Below are 15,424 nucleotides of genomic sequence, written 5' to 3'. Positions count from 1 at the left end.
CGTCCTATTGCTCCACTCCCTGACAAAGAGTCCCTCCCCATCTCTCCTGTAGGCCCCCTTAAGGTACTGGAAGGCTGTTGTAAGGTCTCTCTGGAGCCTCCTCTTCTCCAGGCTGAACAACCCCAACTCTCTCAGCCTGTCCTCATAGGAGAGGTGCTCCAGCCCTCTGATTGTCTTTGTGGTCCTCCTCTGGACACGCTCCAACAGGTCCACGTCCTTCCTGTGTTAAGGACTCCAGAGCTGGACACAGCACTCCAGGTGGGGTCTCACAAGAGTAGAGGAGCAGAATCACCTCCATCAACCTGCTAGCCACACTTCTTTTGATGCAGCCCAGGATGCTGTTGGCTTTCCAAGCTTCCAGCACACATTGTCTGCTCACGTTGGGCTTTTCATCCACCAACACCCCCTCCCCCAAATTTGCTTTCAAAGCAAAATGGGCCAAGCTGCCCCATGGGCTGGTGGCCCAGACCATGCTGGGGACCAGCGGGGAACTGCTGCTGCCAGGTACGCCAGCACCCCCAGCAGCTCCACAGCGGCGGTCCCCGAGTACTCTGCGGGGCGCAGAAGCCCCCCAGGGCCCCCGCCGCGCTCGGCAGGGCCAAGTCCAGCTGCCTTCTGCCTCCGACCCGCCGTCACAGCCCGAGGGGGAAGCAAGCGACATCACCCACGGCTTGCCACACAAACAACTCACACGGGCGAACCAGCAATTAACTTTAATGTCACACACGCCGCCATCCCGCACGACACCCGCCCGCCCCGCTAACCGCCGCCGCCGCGCATGCGCGGACCCGCCGGCAGAGCGGGCCCTCGGCCCCCCCTCGCTGCGCCCACCGCGCCTGCGCGCGACGCGACGCGCCGTTCCGTTGGAGGCGGGGGACGCCGCTGTTACCGGGGGCGCGACCCGCTCCTCGGCGTGCCGGCCCGTCGGCGGTTCGCTCCGCGGCAGCCGTACCGGGCCCAGGCCGCTGCTGCGGCCTCCTCTCTCCTTCCCTGGGGCCCAGCGTAGCCCGCCGGGTGCCTCCCGCCGTAGCGCTCCTGAGGCGGGACCGTGCCCGCGTCCCAGCGGCGGGATGAAGAGGATCTTCGGGTTCGGGAGGAAGAAGAAGGGGCAGCCGCCGTCGGGCAGCGCCTCCCTGCCCAGCCCCGCCGGTGCCTACGAGCTCCGGCAGAAGGACCTGAGCAAGCTGCACCGGGCGGCCGCCAGCGGCGACCTGGCCCAGGTGCGGCAGGGGCTGAAGAAGTCCCGCATCGACGAGCGGGACAAGGCGGAGCGGTAAGGGGGCGGCAGCGGCGCTGAGGCGGCGTAGGGGGTCCCGGGACAGCCAGGAGGCCCTGGTGGGGCTGTGGCCTCCGGCAGGTCCGTGATGGGGGCGAACGGCCGCCTCGCTGCCGGGAGCGGCGGGACTGGCTCCGCAGCCGAGCTCGGCCCTCGGCTGGTGCGGGAGCGGGGCTTGGGCTGCCCCAAACCCTCGAGTTCGGCCCGGCGGGCGGCTGTCCCCTGACACTTTCTGTCCCAGTGCTCTCATGCCCGGAGCGGTGCTTCCTTGCCCGGGGGCTGCAGGAGCGGAGGGGAGCTGGCCGCGGCCTGGCCAAGGTTGGTGGCAGAAGGAGCCTCAGGGCCGTTCTCCAGCCACACGTTGAAGTCAGGGTGTGATCTCATCCATCACTGGGCATCTTTGAGAACTCGGCATCTAGGTTTAGCGGTTGAGCGGAGAAAGCCTCAACTGTGAGTAACTTAAGGAGAGGTTCTCCGCACTGCAGTTAGGAAAGAGTTACAGCACAGAATCACAGAATAACAAATAACATAATTATAGGGGTTGGAAGGGACCTTCAGAGATCATCTAGTCCAGCCCCACTGCAGAAGCAAGTGCCCCTAGAACAGGGTGGACAGGAACACCTCCAGGCGGGTTTTGAACATCTTCAGAGAAGGAGACTCCATAACCTCTCTGGGCAACCTGTTCCAGTGCGCTGGTACCCTCAAAGTAAAGAAGTTTTTCTTCATGTTGAGATGGAATTTCCACTGTTCTAGCCTGTGCCCTTTGCCCCTTGTCCTTTCATCAGGCACCACTGAGAAGAGTCTGGCCCCATCCTCTTGAAACCCGCCCTTTAGATATTTATAAGCATTGATGAGGTCCTCTCTCAGTCTTCTCCAGACTAAATGGACTTGGATCTCTCAGCCTTTCCTCATCAGAGAGATACTCCATTTCCTTTGTAGCCTATCATCTTTGCTCCATTATCTTTGTAGCCCTCCACTGATCTCTCTCCAGTACTTTCCACTCCTTCTTGAACTGTTGTTTCATGATGCTGCGTGCACAGCTGCCTGTTGTGCCTTTTGTGACTGTGATGTAGCAGCTAAAGCAACAGTCTGATTTTAGGTGCCATTACTTAGTTTTTTGCTCCAAGGCTTTGGTACAGCTAATCGATACCTTGGATTCGAAGATCTGGACAGTCACTTGCAGGAGAAGCTGCTTCTTCTGGCAGGTGTTATTGTGTGGGCTTTTGAGTCAAGCACAGATGCAGCATAGTGATCCATCGTAAGCATAAGGGAATCAGCTGAAGTTTTGAGGTTTTGTATGTGTCAACCCTTTAATGCCTTTTCTGAAAAGACTCAGAGTCAAAACCTTCATGATGTTCTGAAGAGATGCTGGTTTTATCAAAGTAGCCCAGCTTCCTAGACTGTCTATCCTGAAGACCAAACTTTTGCCAGCCAGCTGACTTATTGTCCTGAAAACACCTAAAACCACCTAGATCTGTAGGAGAAGCAAGGAAGAGCTCAGTAAGCATGCACTTCAGTGATGTGGGTTGTGTGCCTGAGTGTGGCCAGTCAGTATTTACTTCTGCAGCTGGAGATGGGGCATGCAGTTTTAGATGGATTGAGTGCATTTTGTGCGTACTCCAGCTGCCTGAATCAGGGTACGTAAATGTCAGGAATCAGACATTTATGGAAATAGCTGCTGAATGTTTATCTTTTTTTCTTTTTACTACCATCTCTTTCACAGTTGTTGATTCAGTCAGTCATCAGGTCTTAGCAGACCCTGGCATGAAACTTGCCTAGTTTTTGCATTTGCAGTTCATCTTATCCAGAAAGTTTATTTTCCTCTGGAAAGGTTTCCTTCTGTGTGTTATGCTTTTATCAGTGTTATAACTGGGGAAATAAAGTAATACAATGTAAAAAAAAAAAAAAAAAAAAAAAAAAATTCAGGTTGTAGCTTACCATTTCGCTGTGTTCAGGGAAGGATACTTACATTAAAAAGTAATTTGAAATAAAGAGATCAGAAAAAAAAAAAAAAAAAATAAAAAAAAAAAAAAAAAAAAAAGAAACACAACATAAGAGACAAAGTAGTTTACGTATGATATAGAACTGCGATGCTTTTGGCATGACAATGCCCAGTGCTGAAAAGCTTACCTGAGAGGGATTCAGAGGACAGAATCTGCCTGCTTGCTGCAGCCCCTGTGTACTATAGCAGCTATGAGGGTTGCAGGCCCACCTATGCTCTCTTAGGGCCTGTGGGTGTGATATGTGTCATGAGTGACCATGGGATGCAATTGTGTTTCAGAGCTTCATTGTGTCTTCCAGGGACTGGAAGATTTGTCATCATTGGAAATGGATGTAAAGAATAGGAAATGTGGCTGGTAATGGCTAAAATGTGTGCATTGTTCATATGAATATCTCCGTTCTGCTCCTGAGGATTTCCAAAAATGAAACCCTGCACGTGGCAAGAATCACACCTGCAAGTTCCTTGCATAAAGTGGGTCCTGTAGTCCACAGGACCTCCAAAAACATCAGCAGGAGCTGATCAGTGGAAATAGCATCAGTTAGGAGCAGGCAGCCTTTCAGAGGTGGACTTAGCAAAGCTTTCAGCCTTGCAGAAAGAGATGGGCAAAACTAGCACAATGCCAGCTAGTCATGAATCCAGGGTCAAAGCTAATCGCTAAGAGATTTACCCTGTCAGCTGTCTGTCAGAGTGAACTCTAGAGCTTTTCATTGCTGAGCTTGTAGCTGCTGAGTCGTCGGCTCAAGTGCTGTTGGAGGTGCGTGCGGTCAACCTGCTGTTTCCCCGTGATCTCCCAGTGGGACTGTTTTGCAGCTGCTCAGGCATCAGCAGTCTTCTTCTGCCCCGTGGGTGATCAGCATAGGATTGCAGCAGCAGGAGCAGCAGAGTCTGAGCAGGGTTCCCAGGGCTGGGGGGCAAAACAACTCTGGTGTTGCTGGAGGCCTTTTGCACGTACAGGCAACTGTGAACACAGATGTTCTCTGCAAGCCTGTTACCTGAAATGGATCTTCTGTGGAGCTAAACAGGCCTTGCTCCTTTCCTGTTAGCAGACTGAGAGGCTTGGTTGAGGAGGACAGAACTGAATCTGCAGGTTTTCTGATGGCATTTCCATTTGCAAAGCTGATAGTGATTTCTACAGGTTTGTCATGTTTCCTAGTGCTTGGTAGTAGCAGCTTTTAGATGATCATGGACTCCATCATAACCAGTTCTGGTTAGCTTTCAAATGATCTCAGTCAGTCATTTCTTCAGAGATGAAGGATCCTGCATACTTACAAGGGAATTTATCTAAAAGTAATGGTAGTTGCCTTTGAGGTACTCTTCTGTTGAAGCTTCAGTCTGTTCCCTGTCCGTAGCAAGACATTACAAGTTCTTTGAAATTTTGTGTGGTTTTGTTGTCCTTGTTGCCATGGAGGAGACTCATCAACTGCCCTGTAACAAGAATTATCCGCATTACAAATTGCTGTGGTTTTGCATCACATTTGTTTACCTCTCACTTTGGGTTCCCACCTGGCCAGTGAGCCCCTGTCTCTCAGCAAGGTATCAAAATGATTGCAAGGTTAGTTGAGCTTTCCTAAATATGGAGAAGGACCTACACACAGTGATGTGGTTAAAATTGATGCTGCCATCCTTCTCAGTTCTTGAGGAACTGTAGAATTTTTATTGTCTCCCCTTCAAGGGAGGAAGATTCCAGCTGTTTTCTAGCTTATCTCCTGCTCTGTTGGGACAGGTGTCCTGCAGGGCAGCAGGTGCCTTGCCTTTTGCACAGAGCAAGTCTTGTGCTGCTTTGTGCCTGTCATTTAGGGGGAAACATACACAAGGACTTTATGGGTGATTGTACCTTTGGGTACAAGTAGGCTGATTAAATTGATACCAGACCTAAGATATTCTGTGGTTTGAAGGAGCCCTTGTCTTTCTGGCTTTAACTTGAACAAAAAAAAAAGTTTCCTTTTCATACACTGGTCATGTATTGTGGATACACAGTATTCCCTCCTTGTAGAGGACTTCCTCTGTAGTAGGCTTTTTATGACTGTGGTAGTTATACATATCAGGAAGGTCAAATATTACTTTCCTGTGGTCAGGATTACAGTGTTCTGCTGCCTGGTTTGCTACATGTTATCAGAGGTGCTTTGGTGAAGTGTGTTCTTATGCTTGCTGCAGAAGTAAACAAGCTACAGAAAAAGCAGAAATTCTCAAAGTGCAGGGCAACACTAATCTTCTTGCTATAAAATCCATTTGCTACATCTCTGATCTACTCCTGACATGTGGACGATCATGGAAGAACTTAGAAGTTTACTTGCCACAGTCCTCAGGTTCCCAGGCTCTGATCTCTGTTGCTGTGGCATGTGTGTAGTCCTCCTGGAGGCAGTGACCAATGCCTGGCACAGGAATTTGTTTTTGCAGATTCAGTTCTACAGTGAAGGAAATCTCATCTTAGTTATCAGATTCTCTGGGGAGTTTTTGCTAGCCAGCCTCAGGCATTTGGTGTGCAACTGCTGTTACTGGTGATGGAATGAGAAATCCTTTCTAAAGCATGCTTTTTGCAAAGTGAAACTTGTGGCCGTATCCATTTATCTTAGCCTGAAATGATTTCGTTAGTTGCCTGTCTGTGCTAATTTAATATATTTAATTTCTAGGACACCTCTGCATCTCGCTTGTGCAAACGGTCACGCGGATATCGTTACATATCTAGTAGAAAACAAGTGTAATCTAAATCTTTTTGACAATGATAACAGATCACCACTGATGAAGGTATGTGGAATAAGTTATATTCTTGCAAGTGGAGCTTACATATTATTTCATGCATAATAAATATTTTGCAGGATTCTTTACTTAGACCCATGCAGAAAATTCATATTGTAATTAGCATGGAATAGGAATACACTAGCTAATCTTTGAAGGTGCTCTTATTATATTTCTTTTTAGCATTGGGAGGCTGAGGGAATTGTAGCAGAGTGGAATGTGAGTGCTGGAAGTTTTTCCTTTTTTTCTGTGTTGTTCCCAGGCAGTACAGTGCCAGCAAGAAAAATGTGTGGCTATTCTGCTAGACCATGGTGCCAACCCGAATCTGGCAGATGCTGATGGCAACACTGCCCTTCACCTGGCTGTCGTATCTCCTAATACATCTATAGCAGGACTGTTACTTGAGCATAATGCCAGTATCGATGCTCAGAACAAGGTAATATTTTATATTTGTTAAGGAAGCTCTTTCAAAGAGTTGCATTAGTATTTCTTTTGAAGATTTTTTTTACTTTGATTTTTAACTTGGTTTATTTATCTGCCCTTTCAGGAGGGATATACCCCGCTTATTCTTGCTGTCTCTGAACATCAAGAAGAGATGGTAGACTTTCTCCTTAGAAAAGGAGCTGATGTGCATGCTCGAGATCAGTGTGAAAGGTTAGGTATTTGTCAAAACACTGCATCGGTGTTTCTAATATTATTTAGGTTAGATTGAGAGGTATGGGAATGAGCTTTAAAAAAAAACCAGGGAGCCACAAAGAAGGAGTTATTTCCACGTGACTTGTGAAAGCAGGTCTGCACTTGACTGCTGTCATACTTCTGTAGATGCTTTTCACATTAAAGATCGCAAAAAGGCATTGTGTCTGGTGGCTCTTCTGGCAGGAAATGTGCCCATTAGCTCAGCAGTATTGCCTCAATTCAAAAAACCCTTTCCTGCATAGCAGCGTAGTTTGTAAGTGTTGTCTATGTGGAAGCTTTGTCTGAAGATTGAACACATGGTTGTTACGTCTCCCTCTCCCATTTTATCGTCGCTCTTAATAATGAATATTGCTTTGTCTTTTGTTCATTTTAAAGTAATGGGGGAAAATACTTTTTTTTTGAGAGCAAACAGGAGTAAAAATAATTACAGTGTCTGTGTAAAATAATCTATTTTATATCATATTTTGGATGTTTCAGAACCCCACTTATGACTGCTGCCTCTGGTGGGGAACTTAATTTGATTAAAGTTCTTCTTCGGTATGGTGCTGATGTTTCCCATAAAGACACTAATGGATGGACAGCTGAGGATTATGCTGTTATTCATGGATATTCTAGGTGAATGTTTTACTTTATCATTAGAATAAGTTGTCAGTTATCAGTATGGCTTTTGAACCTTTTTGGTAACAGCACCAAGGTTTAATGGTGTGTTGAAACCTGTCTTGAAGCTGTGCTCAATGATTATTCTGATATTTATCACTTCTGTGTCCAGTGCTAATTTGGAAATTGAGGAAAACTTACACCCAGGTTTCTCTGTGAGATTGCAGGCTTTGTTCCTAAGCTCACGTGTGCCCAGTATAAACTCTAAAAAGTGCCTGAATCCTACAGTTATCCGGAGGTGGAACTTGGCAAACTGAAATGCATGTAAACCCTGTCCCCAGACCAGCACCCTTGTCCTCACTGATGTCCACTATAATGACCAGGAACTACAGCCTTTTGTTTCAGAGGAGATCAGACTGATACCCCTTTTGTTAAAATCTTGAGCAGTTTTACTCTTCTTGTGCATAGCTTTGTACCTGTGGCAATTCCTTCTTTAAGGTGGTTACGTATGCTTAAAAGCTAGGCTGAAAAAGATGTACCAGGCAGGAGTTAATAACTTTGTAGGTATGAATATGCATCTCTAGAATGAACATGACTGTAGTGAATATTGAAGTGTGTAACAGTCACACGGTAGGTGCTGTGTGTATTACCCTTAGCAAATGCATATAAGTGTATAGATTCATATGGCTATGAATATGTATAGGATGGGTAAAATTGGCTGTTCTGTTAAATGTTATATGCAAGCATGTGGCTATTTTTACCAAATATATTTCTTTTTTTCTCGATATAGTCTTAGTAAACAACTGGCAGAATACACAGACTGGGAAAACACAGGAGAAGGTTCTGCAGGTGGTGCACAAGGCACCACGGTACTGAGCACTCCTCGCCGGGTGGGAGCTGCTGGCTTTACGTTGGGTGCACCTGCCATGGACAGAGGAGGTAGGATCCTTAACCATGGAAGAGCTCATGGGGAAAACCACTATGGCCTTTTCTTTAGGTGGTTTGTATTGTTAAAGCTTATTGTGTCCACTGCTGACTTTACCAGAGGTGTCAGATGGAGTAGCACAAGAAGTTTTGTGAATGTCCTTATTTGTTGCTAGTTGGCAGTGCTTCCTGTCAGACTGTGAAGGCAGTTGTGATGTGTGTGCTATGTGTCCAGAAGGTTGTTGCCTTCTGCCTGTCAGATTGCCCATCTTTATGGGTTTTCCTATAGAAAGAGAGAAGGGGCACAAGGAGGGAACTAGATAACAGTGGTTTGGTTTTTCAGGTGTGTACTTTTTACCTATAGATGGCCATTGAGATTTTTGCAATTGGATTTTCACAACAGTAGTTCATCTTTCTGTGGCTGGGAAGTAGCAGATGAGTTAACAGGAAGATACATGTCTTGTTGATTTCCACTGAGTTTGTGTGTCTTTGTTTTAATATTGCTAGTTTCACATGCCCTAAAGTCCTTCTAGTGAGTCGCTTTATTTGTCAGCATCAGTTACAATTATTTCTGTGAAGGTGCTGTAGAGACATATTTATGAAAAACTGTGTTGGAAAAGTAACTTTGTAGCAATGACAGTGTCGTCATTGCAGCGTCTGTGTATGCTGTATCTTCTTGGGCATAGTTTGATAACAATAAAAATACTGTTTTTCTTCAGCTTCTAGAAATTTTATGAAGTAAACTTTAAAAAAATCCATACTACCTTGTGATCCAGAAAAAACAAATTGCTTTGTGATCAAAAAATTAACACCTTCAGTGAGTTTTTAAAATCCAGGCTATGCTCACATAGTGCTAGAGGAATCTTGGAAAAGTAATATTTTAACATAAATGAAATTGTTTGTCTTGTACTTTGCTTCTCAGTCCCTACAGTGGGAGGTTTTATTCTTTCTTGTTTTTAAGGGTGTTACATCATAACTATGTGGCAAATAGGCAGCAGACAGTGCTCAAACACAGTTCATTACTCCTTCTTTAAATATGTCAAGAAATATGAGCAAAACTTGAGATATTTTTCCTCATTGACTTTTCCCAGATATGGGAATTTGGAGTCAAACTTCGTTCCTTTGACTTGTTGCTTTGATCTAGTTGGAGGTTTGTAAGGTTTCTTGATAGATTTAAGGAGGATTTTTTGGTTGGTTGGTTTTGGAAGGTTTGGGTTGGTTTGATTTTTTTTTTTTTTTTTTTTTTTTTTTTTTTTTTTTTGCAAGGTTGGTGTATGTTGAGAGGGAGAATTTGCATCTCTACTGTAGAAATAAAGCACGGTTTCACAAAATATGACTTTATCATGTAATATTTGCAGAAACAGAAAGTGAAAGACGTCTGCTACTCTGACTTGTGTTTCAGCTCATCGTTTACATAGAATTAGAGCTCTTGTCCACAAATTGAGGAGAAAGTACATAGTCAGCAGGCACAGTGGGTGTCAGCACACACCTCCACGTGCTAAGAGAGAATTGTCCAAACAGCATAATTGCAGCTGATGTATGTTGCTTTGGATCTGTATTATTTTACAGAATTAAGAGAGTCGTCAGAAGAACAGCACCGGTAATATACAATACCTATCTTAGTCTTTCTGCCTCTTCACTACATGCTCCCATTAATTCCAGCTCTCCAGACTCAAATCCTGAGTAGTTCCAGGACCACATTTGTTTCTTCCTGTTTCCTGATTAATTTTTTGGGGGGAGAGTTGAACAGAATGGTCTACACGAACACCCCCATGGAAGTCTGGTAAATAAACAGGCAGCCCTTCTTCTTCTTCTTGCCCTTTTTTCAGTTCGCAGATATAAAAAGGGGCTTTCTTCAAGGCTGTGCAAAATTTTTTTTTTTTTTTTTTTTTTTTTTTTTTTTTTTTTTGAAAGGGCTTGGTGTAGGTAGTTTAATCAGCAAAATGTTACTTCCACTTAAACAGCATGCTCTGTTATTGCTGTCTGTGCATGTAGATAATTGCTGTGGTACCACATTGTAATGGCTGACAGACCTGGGTTATTTTAAAATATGTGGCTTGAAGAATAATACTGTTGTGTTATTCCAAAACTGACTTACCCTCAGGGAAGTGTGGGTTCTTGAACCAAATAATTTGCCCCGTTCCTTGAAAATTATAATACTACTAATATAAGCTCCAAATATTATGGGAAATCTTTACTTATTGTCCTCATTTGGAGAGGCATAATAAGCGTGAAGAGAATGTTATGTGGGTTAAGGACTTGGGAGGAGAAAGAGTATGCTCTGTTTTCAGGCTGTTTCTAGGGGGCCTTGGTTTTCTTCTAAATAGTATGAATCCTTTTCTCCTCCTGCTCGTTCTCTTAAAAGATGACCGCAGCATGTTGAGCGAGGGAGATCAGTAGCATACAGGGAACATTTATTGGCATTAATTCTGCAGTCCCTGGCTTTCACCCACAAAGCACAGGTGCATCATGAGAGTCCCTTTGATATGTTGCAGTCACAGGCTTTGAAGCCTCTGTTAGAAGGGAAGCTAGGATGATCTTGAGAGACCAGAGAAACACCCACTTTGGAATTCTTTCTTTTCTTTCACTCTCCTGAACTATTTTTCTGGGATCTTCAGTGTCGTCCTTACTCCTTTTGCTGCTTTTGCACTTGTTGAACAGGCTTCAAAATATTTTCCTTTAATGAGCAAGTCAGCATATTTAAGAAGTTGGCTTTTGCTTATTTGATTGTTTACTTTTTGTCAGAACATGAACCTTTTTATTAATCACAGACAGGTTTGCAAAAACCTCCACATGAATGGCTTCCAGCCTTAACATATTGAAAGACAGACTATTGAGATTTGAAGTTGGAATTTCTTTGGCAAAAGCATGACAATCATGCCATTTTTCTAAAAGCAGGGATTCAGGTTTCTAGTATGTCTGCGGTGGCACCATTTTTTTGGCTATTTTACTGCATATTACCATATTGCTCCTTTAGTATTTTCTTAAAAATGATGAAAAGAAACGAGGGCTTCAGTGTGAGTTACATCATCTCACATTGTTCCTCAGGAAAAGTTGTTTTATATCACCTTTTAAGAAAACTGAGATATGTAGAAGAGATCAGAAACCATCTTGAGGTCCTTTCTTAACATTTTAAGTGTATATTTTTTTAATAGGAGTCCTTTTGCCGTATCCATTCCTTGTATTAGTGGTAAAATCAATATGAGCAGGACTCCCTTCTGCTCTGAGACAAGTCTTATGGCCTTGTCACGAAGAAATTTGGTGTCGGGTAGCTGCAATAACAGAACCACACCATTCATTGACTTAGTAAATTTTTATATTTTAAGCAGGATGGGTAGAGCAGGCAGATAGGGACTTACATTCTAAAACTTCTGTTCCACAACACACAGACGTGCAAGTGGACACAGATGCACATGCTTGACACACCATTCAATGCACCCATGTTTGGTCCATCTGTGACCTGCTGTATAGTGCTGGGGGAACAGCGCATTCGTTCTGATGGCTTGTCACATTTGCTTTCTGTCTGGTGACATAGCTTCTGTATGGTCAAATCAACATAAGCAGTACTCTTTTCAAACTGAAGTAGGAGAGGCCCATGTTTGCATCAGGCACCAACTGACACAACTTTTAAGGTGAGACAGTTAAGGCAACAGGTTGCTGGGTTGTGTTTCTAAAGAGGGAGAAAAAACATGCTGAAACTGTACCTTGAGTGAGTGTAAATAACATAATGGCTAGAAGTTGTGTGGTAGTGTGAGTACTTCGAGCCAATATTTCCTTCCAAATTTCTGAATAGTGTATCTCCAAAGTTTAGTTGTTGACACCTAAGGATTTTCAGGATGTCTAGAGGGAGGGATTTTAAGTGTGCTGTGTGTATAAAGCACTCTACAAATATGAAGGAATTGCATTTGCAGTTTGTGCTAAAAAAGTTGAGGGAAATGCAAAGTTGGCAGTAGAGTAAATTTCTGATAATCTGTTTCAGTATTTCAAAATATTGGAATGTGGGTATTCTATGTGGAGCAAGTAAATTTAAAATATGCTGTTTGACACTGTCCCTTAAGAGTGGAGTTCTGTGGCTTGTGGTTGGTTTTGTTTCCAGCGTTTATAACTGTAGACTAGGCTGATAGTCACAGTAGCTGACAGTCCCATTGCTATAGCTTTGTTTGTGTACTGCTTATGTTTTCAAATATCTGGAAATTCAGATTTATTCTGATGTCATTTGTTTCATCTGTCCTTTCCATGCCTGTTCCTAAATGGATATAGGAATGCAACAATCTCCTAACCAGACATCAAGAACAGGAAAATCAAGGAAAGGTATTCTGTACAGTAGCATTTCAAATATGAAACATGTTGTATGATATACAAATATTAACACATCTATGATCCTGGATGTCCCTAATTTTGATAGTTCTGGCTTTATAAATTAGATTTGAGAGCAGGCTTTGGGTGCTTTTTATTTGTTTGCATGTTTTGCATGAGTGCTTTATTATAGCACTGAGTGTTTGCTTTGTGTCATTAGTGACAGTAAATAATTCTTTTTCAAATATGTTCTTCTGTTACTCCAAAATGGAAATGGACTTCAGTTAAAGTGGAAACAAGGAATCCCCAAAGACTACTTTTCTGGATCCTATTTATATGGTAGAGCATCAAGATCTGTCTGAAAGCCTAGCTCGTGAACTTCCTATCTTGCCTTCTAAAGGACAATGTGACCTGATTTTGATCATTGCTTAAAGTTACTATACACTGAAAGCAAAAGTTCATATAATTTGCTCAACTGTTTTGATTAATTATAAGTGTACTAATTGAAAACGTCACCTGTTATGAGTTTATAACTGACTGCTCCATGCTATCCACCCAGTTCTAAGAAACAGACTTCTATTCAGCTTGGGAGGTTAGCGGGTAGATTAGACTGCTGGTACCAAGTGAGTTAACAGGAAACTGTGGTATGTAAACTAATTAATATTTTTTAATATTATGTGTTTGTAATAGGAAACATTCAAAATCAGAGACTGTGTTAGTATTTTAACTGTTTTAGCTTGTCCTCACACTGGAAGTTTCAGTGTATTTTTTGTCTACGTGACATGTCTACACTGAACATGTACACTGTATTTCATGTTCAGGTCAGAAGATGCACTCATCAAAGTTCCCACATAAACACTGTCTTTAGGACAGACAAAATTTCCATGATCATTTGTGGTTTATTGATACTAGAGGAGATGTCTTCAGGCATGATATGCCTTTGTTTCCTTTTCCCTTTAATGATTTTGTCCAAGATCTCAGTTCGGTTGTCTTCCGGTGACTTTATGGAAGGTCACTGATCTCTTGTTTATAAGCAACTTCATTTTTTTATGATAGGTAACAAAAATTAATTATTGAGAACTTGAAAAACACTGAAATAGCTCCTATGTGGAGGTTATATTTGTTTGGGTTTTTTTCCCTTCTTCTTGGGAATTGAAGAGCCCTTTTATTTCATCTTAGTTGTTGGTAGTTAAGAGGCTTTAGTGCTCTTCAGGCTGGATTCCTCGCATTCAGATTTCATAAGTACATCAGTGATGTGCTAGAGCATACTCTCATCGAGTTTGCCAATGCCTTGTATTGGGGGGATCAGTAAATACGCTTCAGGGCAGCGCAGCCATTCAAAGGGACCTTGGCAAGCTGGGGTAAATGGACTGTTGGGCCTGTCTTAAGAAAGTCAGCGAGGGAAAGTGCCAAGTCCTGCACGTGGAAAGGAACAAGTGCTTGCTACAAAACATGCTGGGACTGCCTGGCTGGGGAGCTGCTTTGCTGAGAAGACCCAGAGGGTCTTGCCAGAGAATGAGCTGAGAATGAGCCCACAGGGTATCCTGGCAACTGAGAACTTCAACAGTGTCCTGGGCTGTGTTAAGAGCAGCACAGCCAAGAGACTAAGGAACGTGGTTGTCCACCCCTACCGGGCACTCACTGGATTGTGTCCAGCTCCCTGGGTATAATTTTAAGCCCCCAGTGCAAGAGAGATCCTACAGTGAGCAAGTTCAGTGAAGGGCCATCAAACTCATCAGGGGCAGGAGTACTTGCCCTTTGAGGAGAGACTGAGGAAACCGGGCTTCTTTGCTTAGATAAGAGGCAGCTTTGAAGGGGACCTAGCAGCAGCTTCCAGTACATACAAGAAAGACAAAGTCAGGTGCTTCCCAGTGGTGCATGACAGGAGGCAGAGATGCAAGGGGCATAAAACAAGAGAGTTTCTAATTGGATGTGAGAAGCTTCACCATGATAAGGACAGCAACCATGATAAGCAGTCTCCCTCCTTGGAGGCGTTCAAGACCAGACTGGATAAAGCCCTAAGCAACCTTGTCTGACCTCATAGCTGAGCTTGCTTTGAGGCGGCAGTTGGCTAAGAGACTTCCTGAAGTCCTTTCTGACCTGATTTATCCTATGATCCTACGTGCAAGTGCCTTCCTAACACTGATGAAAGCTTGGAGTGTAGTACAGAATGCCCTGCTTATGCCTCTTTTTGTCTGTTGAATGTCTTTTTTTGGTGCAGTGTAGAAGACTGCTGGTGATTCTTCTAGATGAGCATAAGCTTTAGATCTTGATTATGCTTTTAGACTTTATTTACCTTTTGAGAATAATCTGTAACTGAATAGAGCAGCAGATAGTGTAGTATATAGCATAATGTTATACATAATTCTACATAAAATAGTAAAATCTCGGCCCGTGATTTCTACTTGTATCTGTAATATACATACTTCAGAGGTTCATTTACTTACTGTCTTGCTAAACCACCACCATTTTTTGAACTGTTTACTAACATAGCATATCATGCTATGCTATTTTTTTTAGTTTAGAGATGTTTCTTAAACTTCTAGGCATAAGAGTCCAAAGGACATATAATTCTCATCTTGTTTTTGTTTGTTTGTTTTTTTAATTCAGTATGGCTTGAAAAAGCAGTTGTTTTGGAAATGCATTTATTCATGCTGTCTTGTGTTGAACTGACTATGCAAAGTTTCATTCTGTTACAACCTGTAGAATTGTCCATGTGAAGTGTTTATATGTCCTGGTTAATTTTTAGCATGCCAAAACTAATTTCAACATATCAATTAATGTTTGAACAGCAATAGATGACTTTTCCCAAGGAGACTCAATAAGGTGAGACTTTAAAAATACCTAACGCTTACCTGAAGAATTATTTGAGAGACAAAGTACTCATTTTGTTTTGC

General features: G+C 43.3%; 1 protein-coding gene across 6 annotated transcripts in view; it reads left to right on the top strand.

The window, feature by feature from the left end:
- The first annotated feature begins 925 nt into the window (after positions 1-925).
- The window catches only part of LOC106901295 (ankyrin repeat domain-containing protein 26-like), a 57,735-nt gene continuing 43,236 nt past the window's right edge, over positions 926-15,424 (top strand). For 4 of the 6 annotated variants that reach the window (XM_014963865.1, XM_014963864.1, XM_014963861.1 and 1 more), the window contains exons 1-8: positions 926-1,273; positions 5,909-6,023; positions 6,277-6,450; positions 6,562-6,668; positions 7,188-7,325; positions 8,098-8,246; positions 12,492-12,542; positions 15,320-15,353. In XM_014963865.1, coding sequence (XP_014819351.1) covers positions 1,071-1,273; positions 5,909-6,023; positions 6,277-6,450; positions 6,562-6,668; positions 7,188-7,325; positions 8,098-8,246; positions 12,492-12,542; positions 15,320-15,353 — 971 coding nt within the window. In that variant the 5' untranslated portion in view covers positions 926-1,070. Of the gene's footprint in view, positions 1,274-5,908; positions 6,024-6,276; positions 6,451-6,561; positions 6,669-7,187; positions 7,326-8,097; positions 8,247-12,491; positions 12,543-13,618; positions 15,354-15,424 lie in introns of those variants that run through there. The other 2 variants (XM_014963863.1, XM_014963866.1) reach the window with 2 other exon arrangements.

Source organism: Calidris pugnax, unplaced genomic scaffold (genome assembly GCF_001431845.1).
Source record: "Calidris pugnax isolate Ruff unplaced genomic scaffold, ASM143184v1 scaffold44, whole genome shotgun sequence".
NCBI lineage: Eukaryota > Metazoa > Chordata > Aves > Charadriiformes > Scolopacidae > Calidris > Calidris pugnax.
The sequence above is the reverse complement of the archived record's forward strand: the minus strand, read 5'-3'. Positions and strand labels throughout refer to the sequence as shown.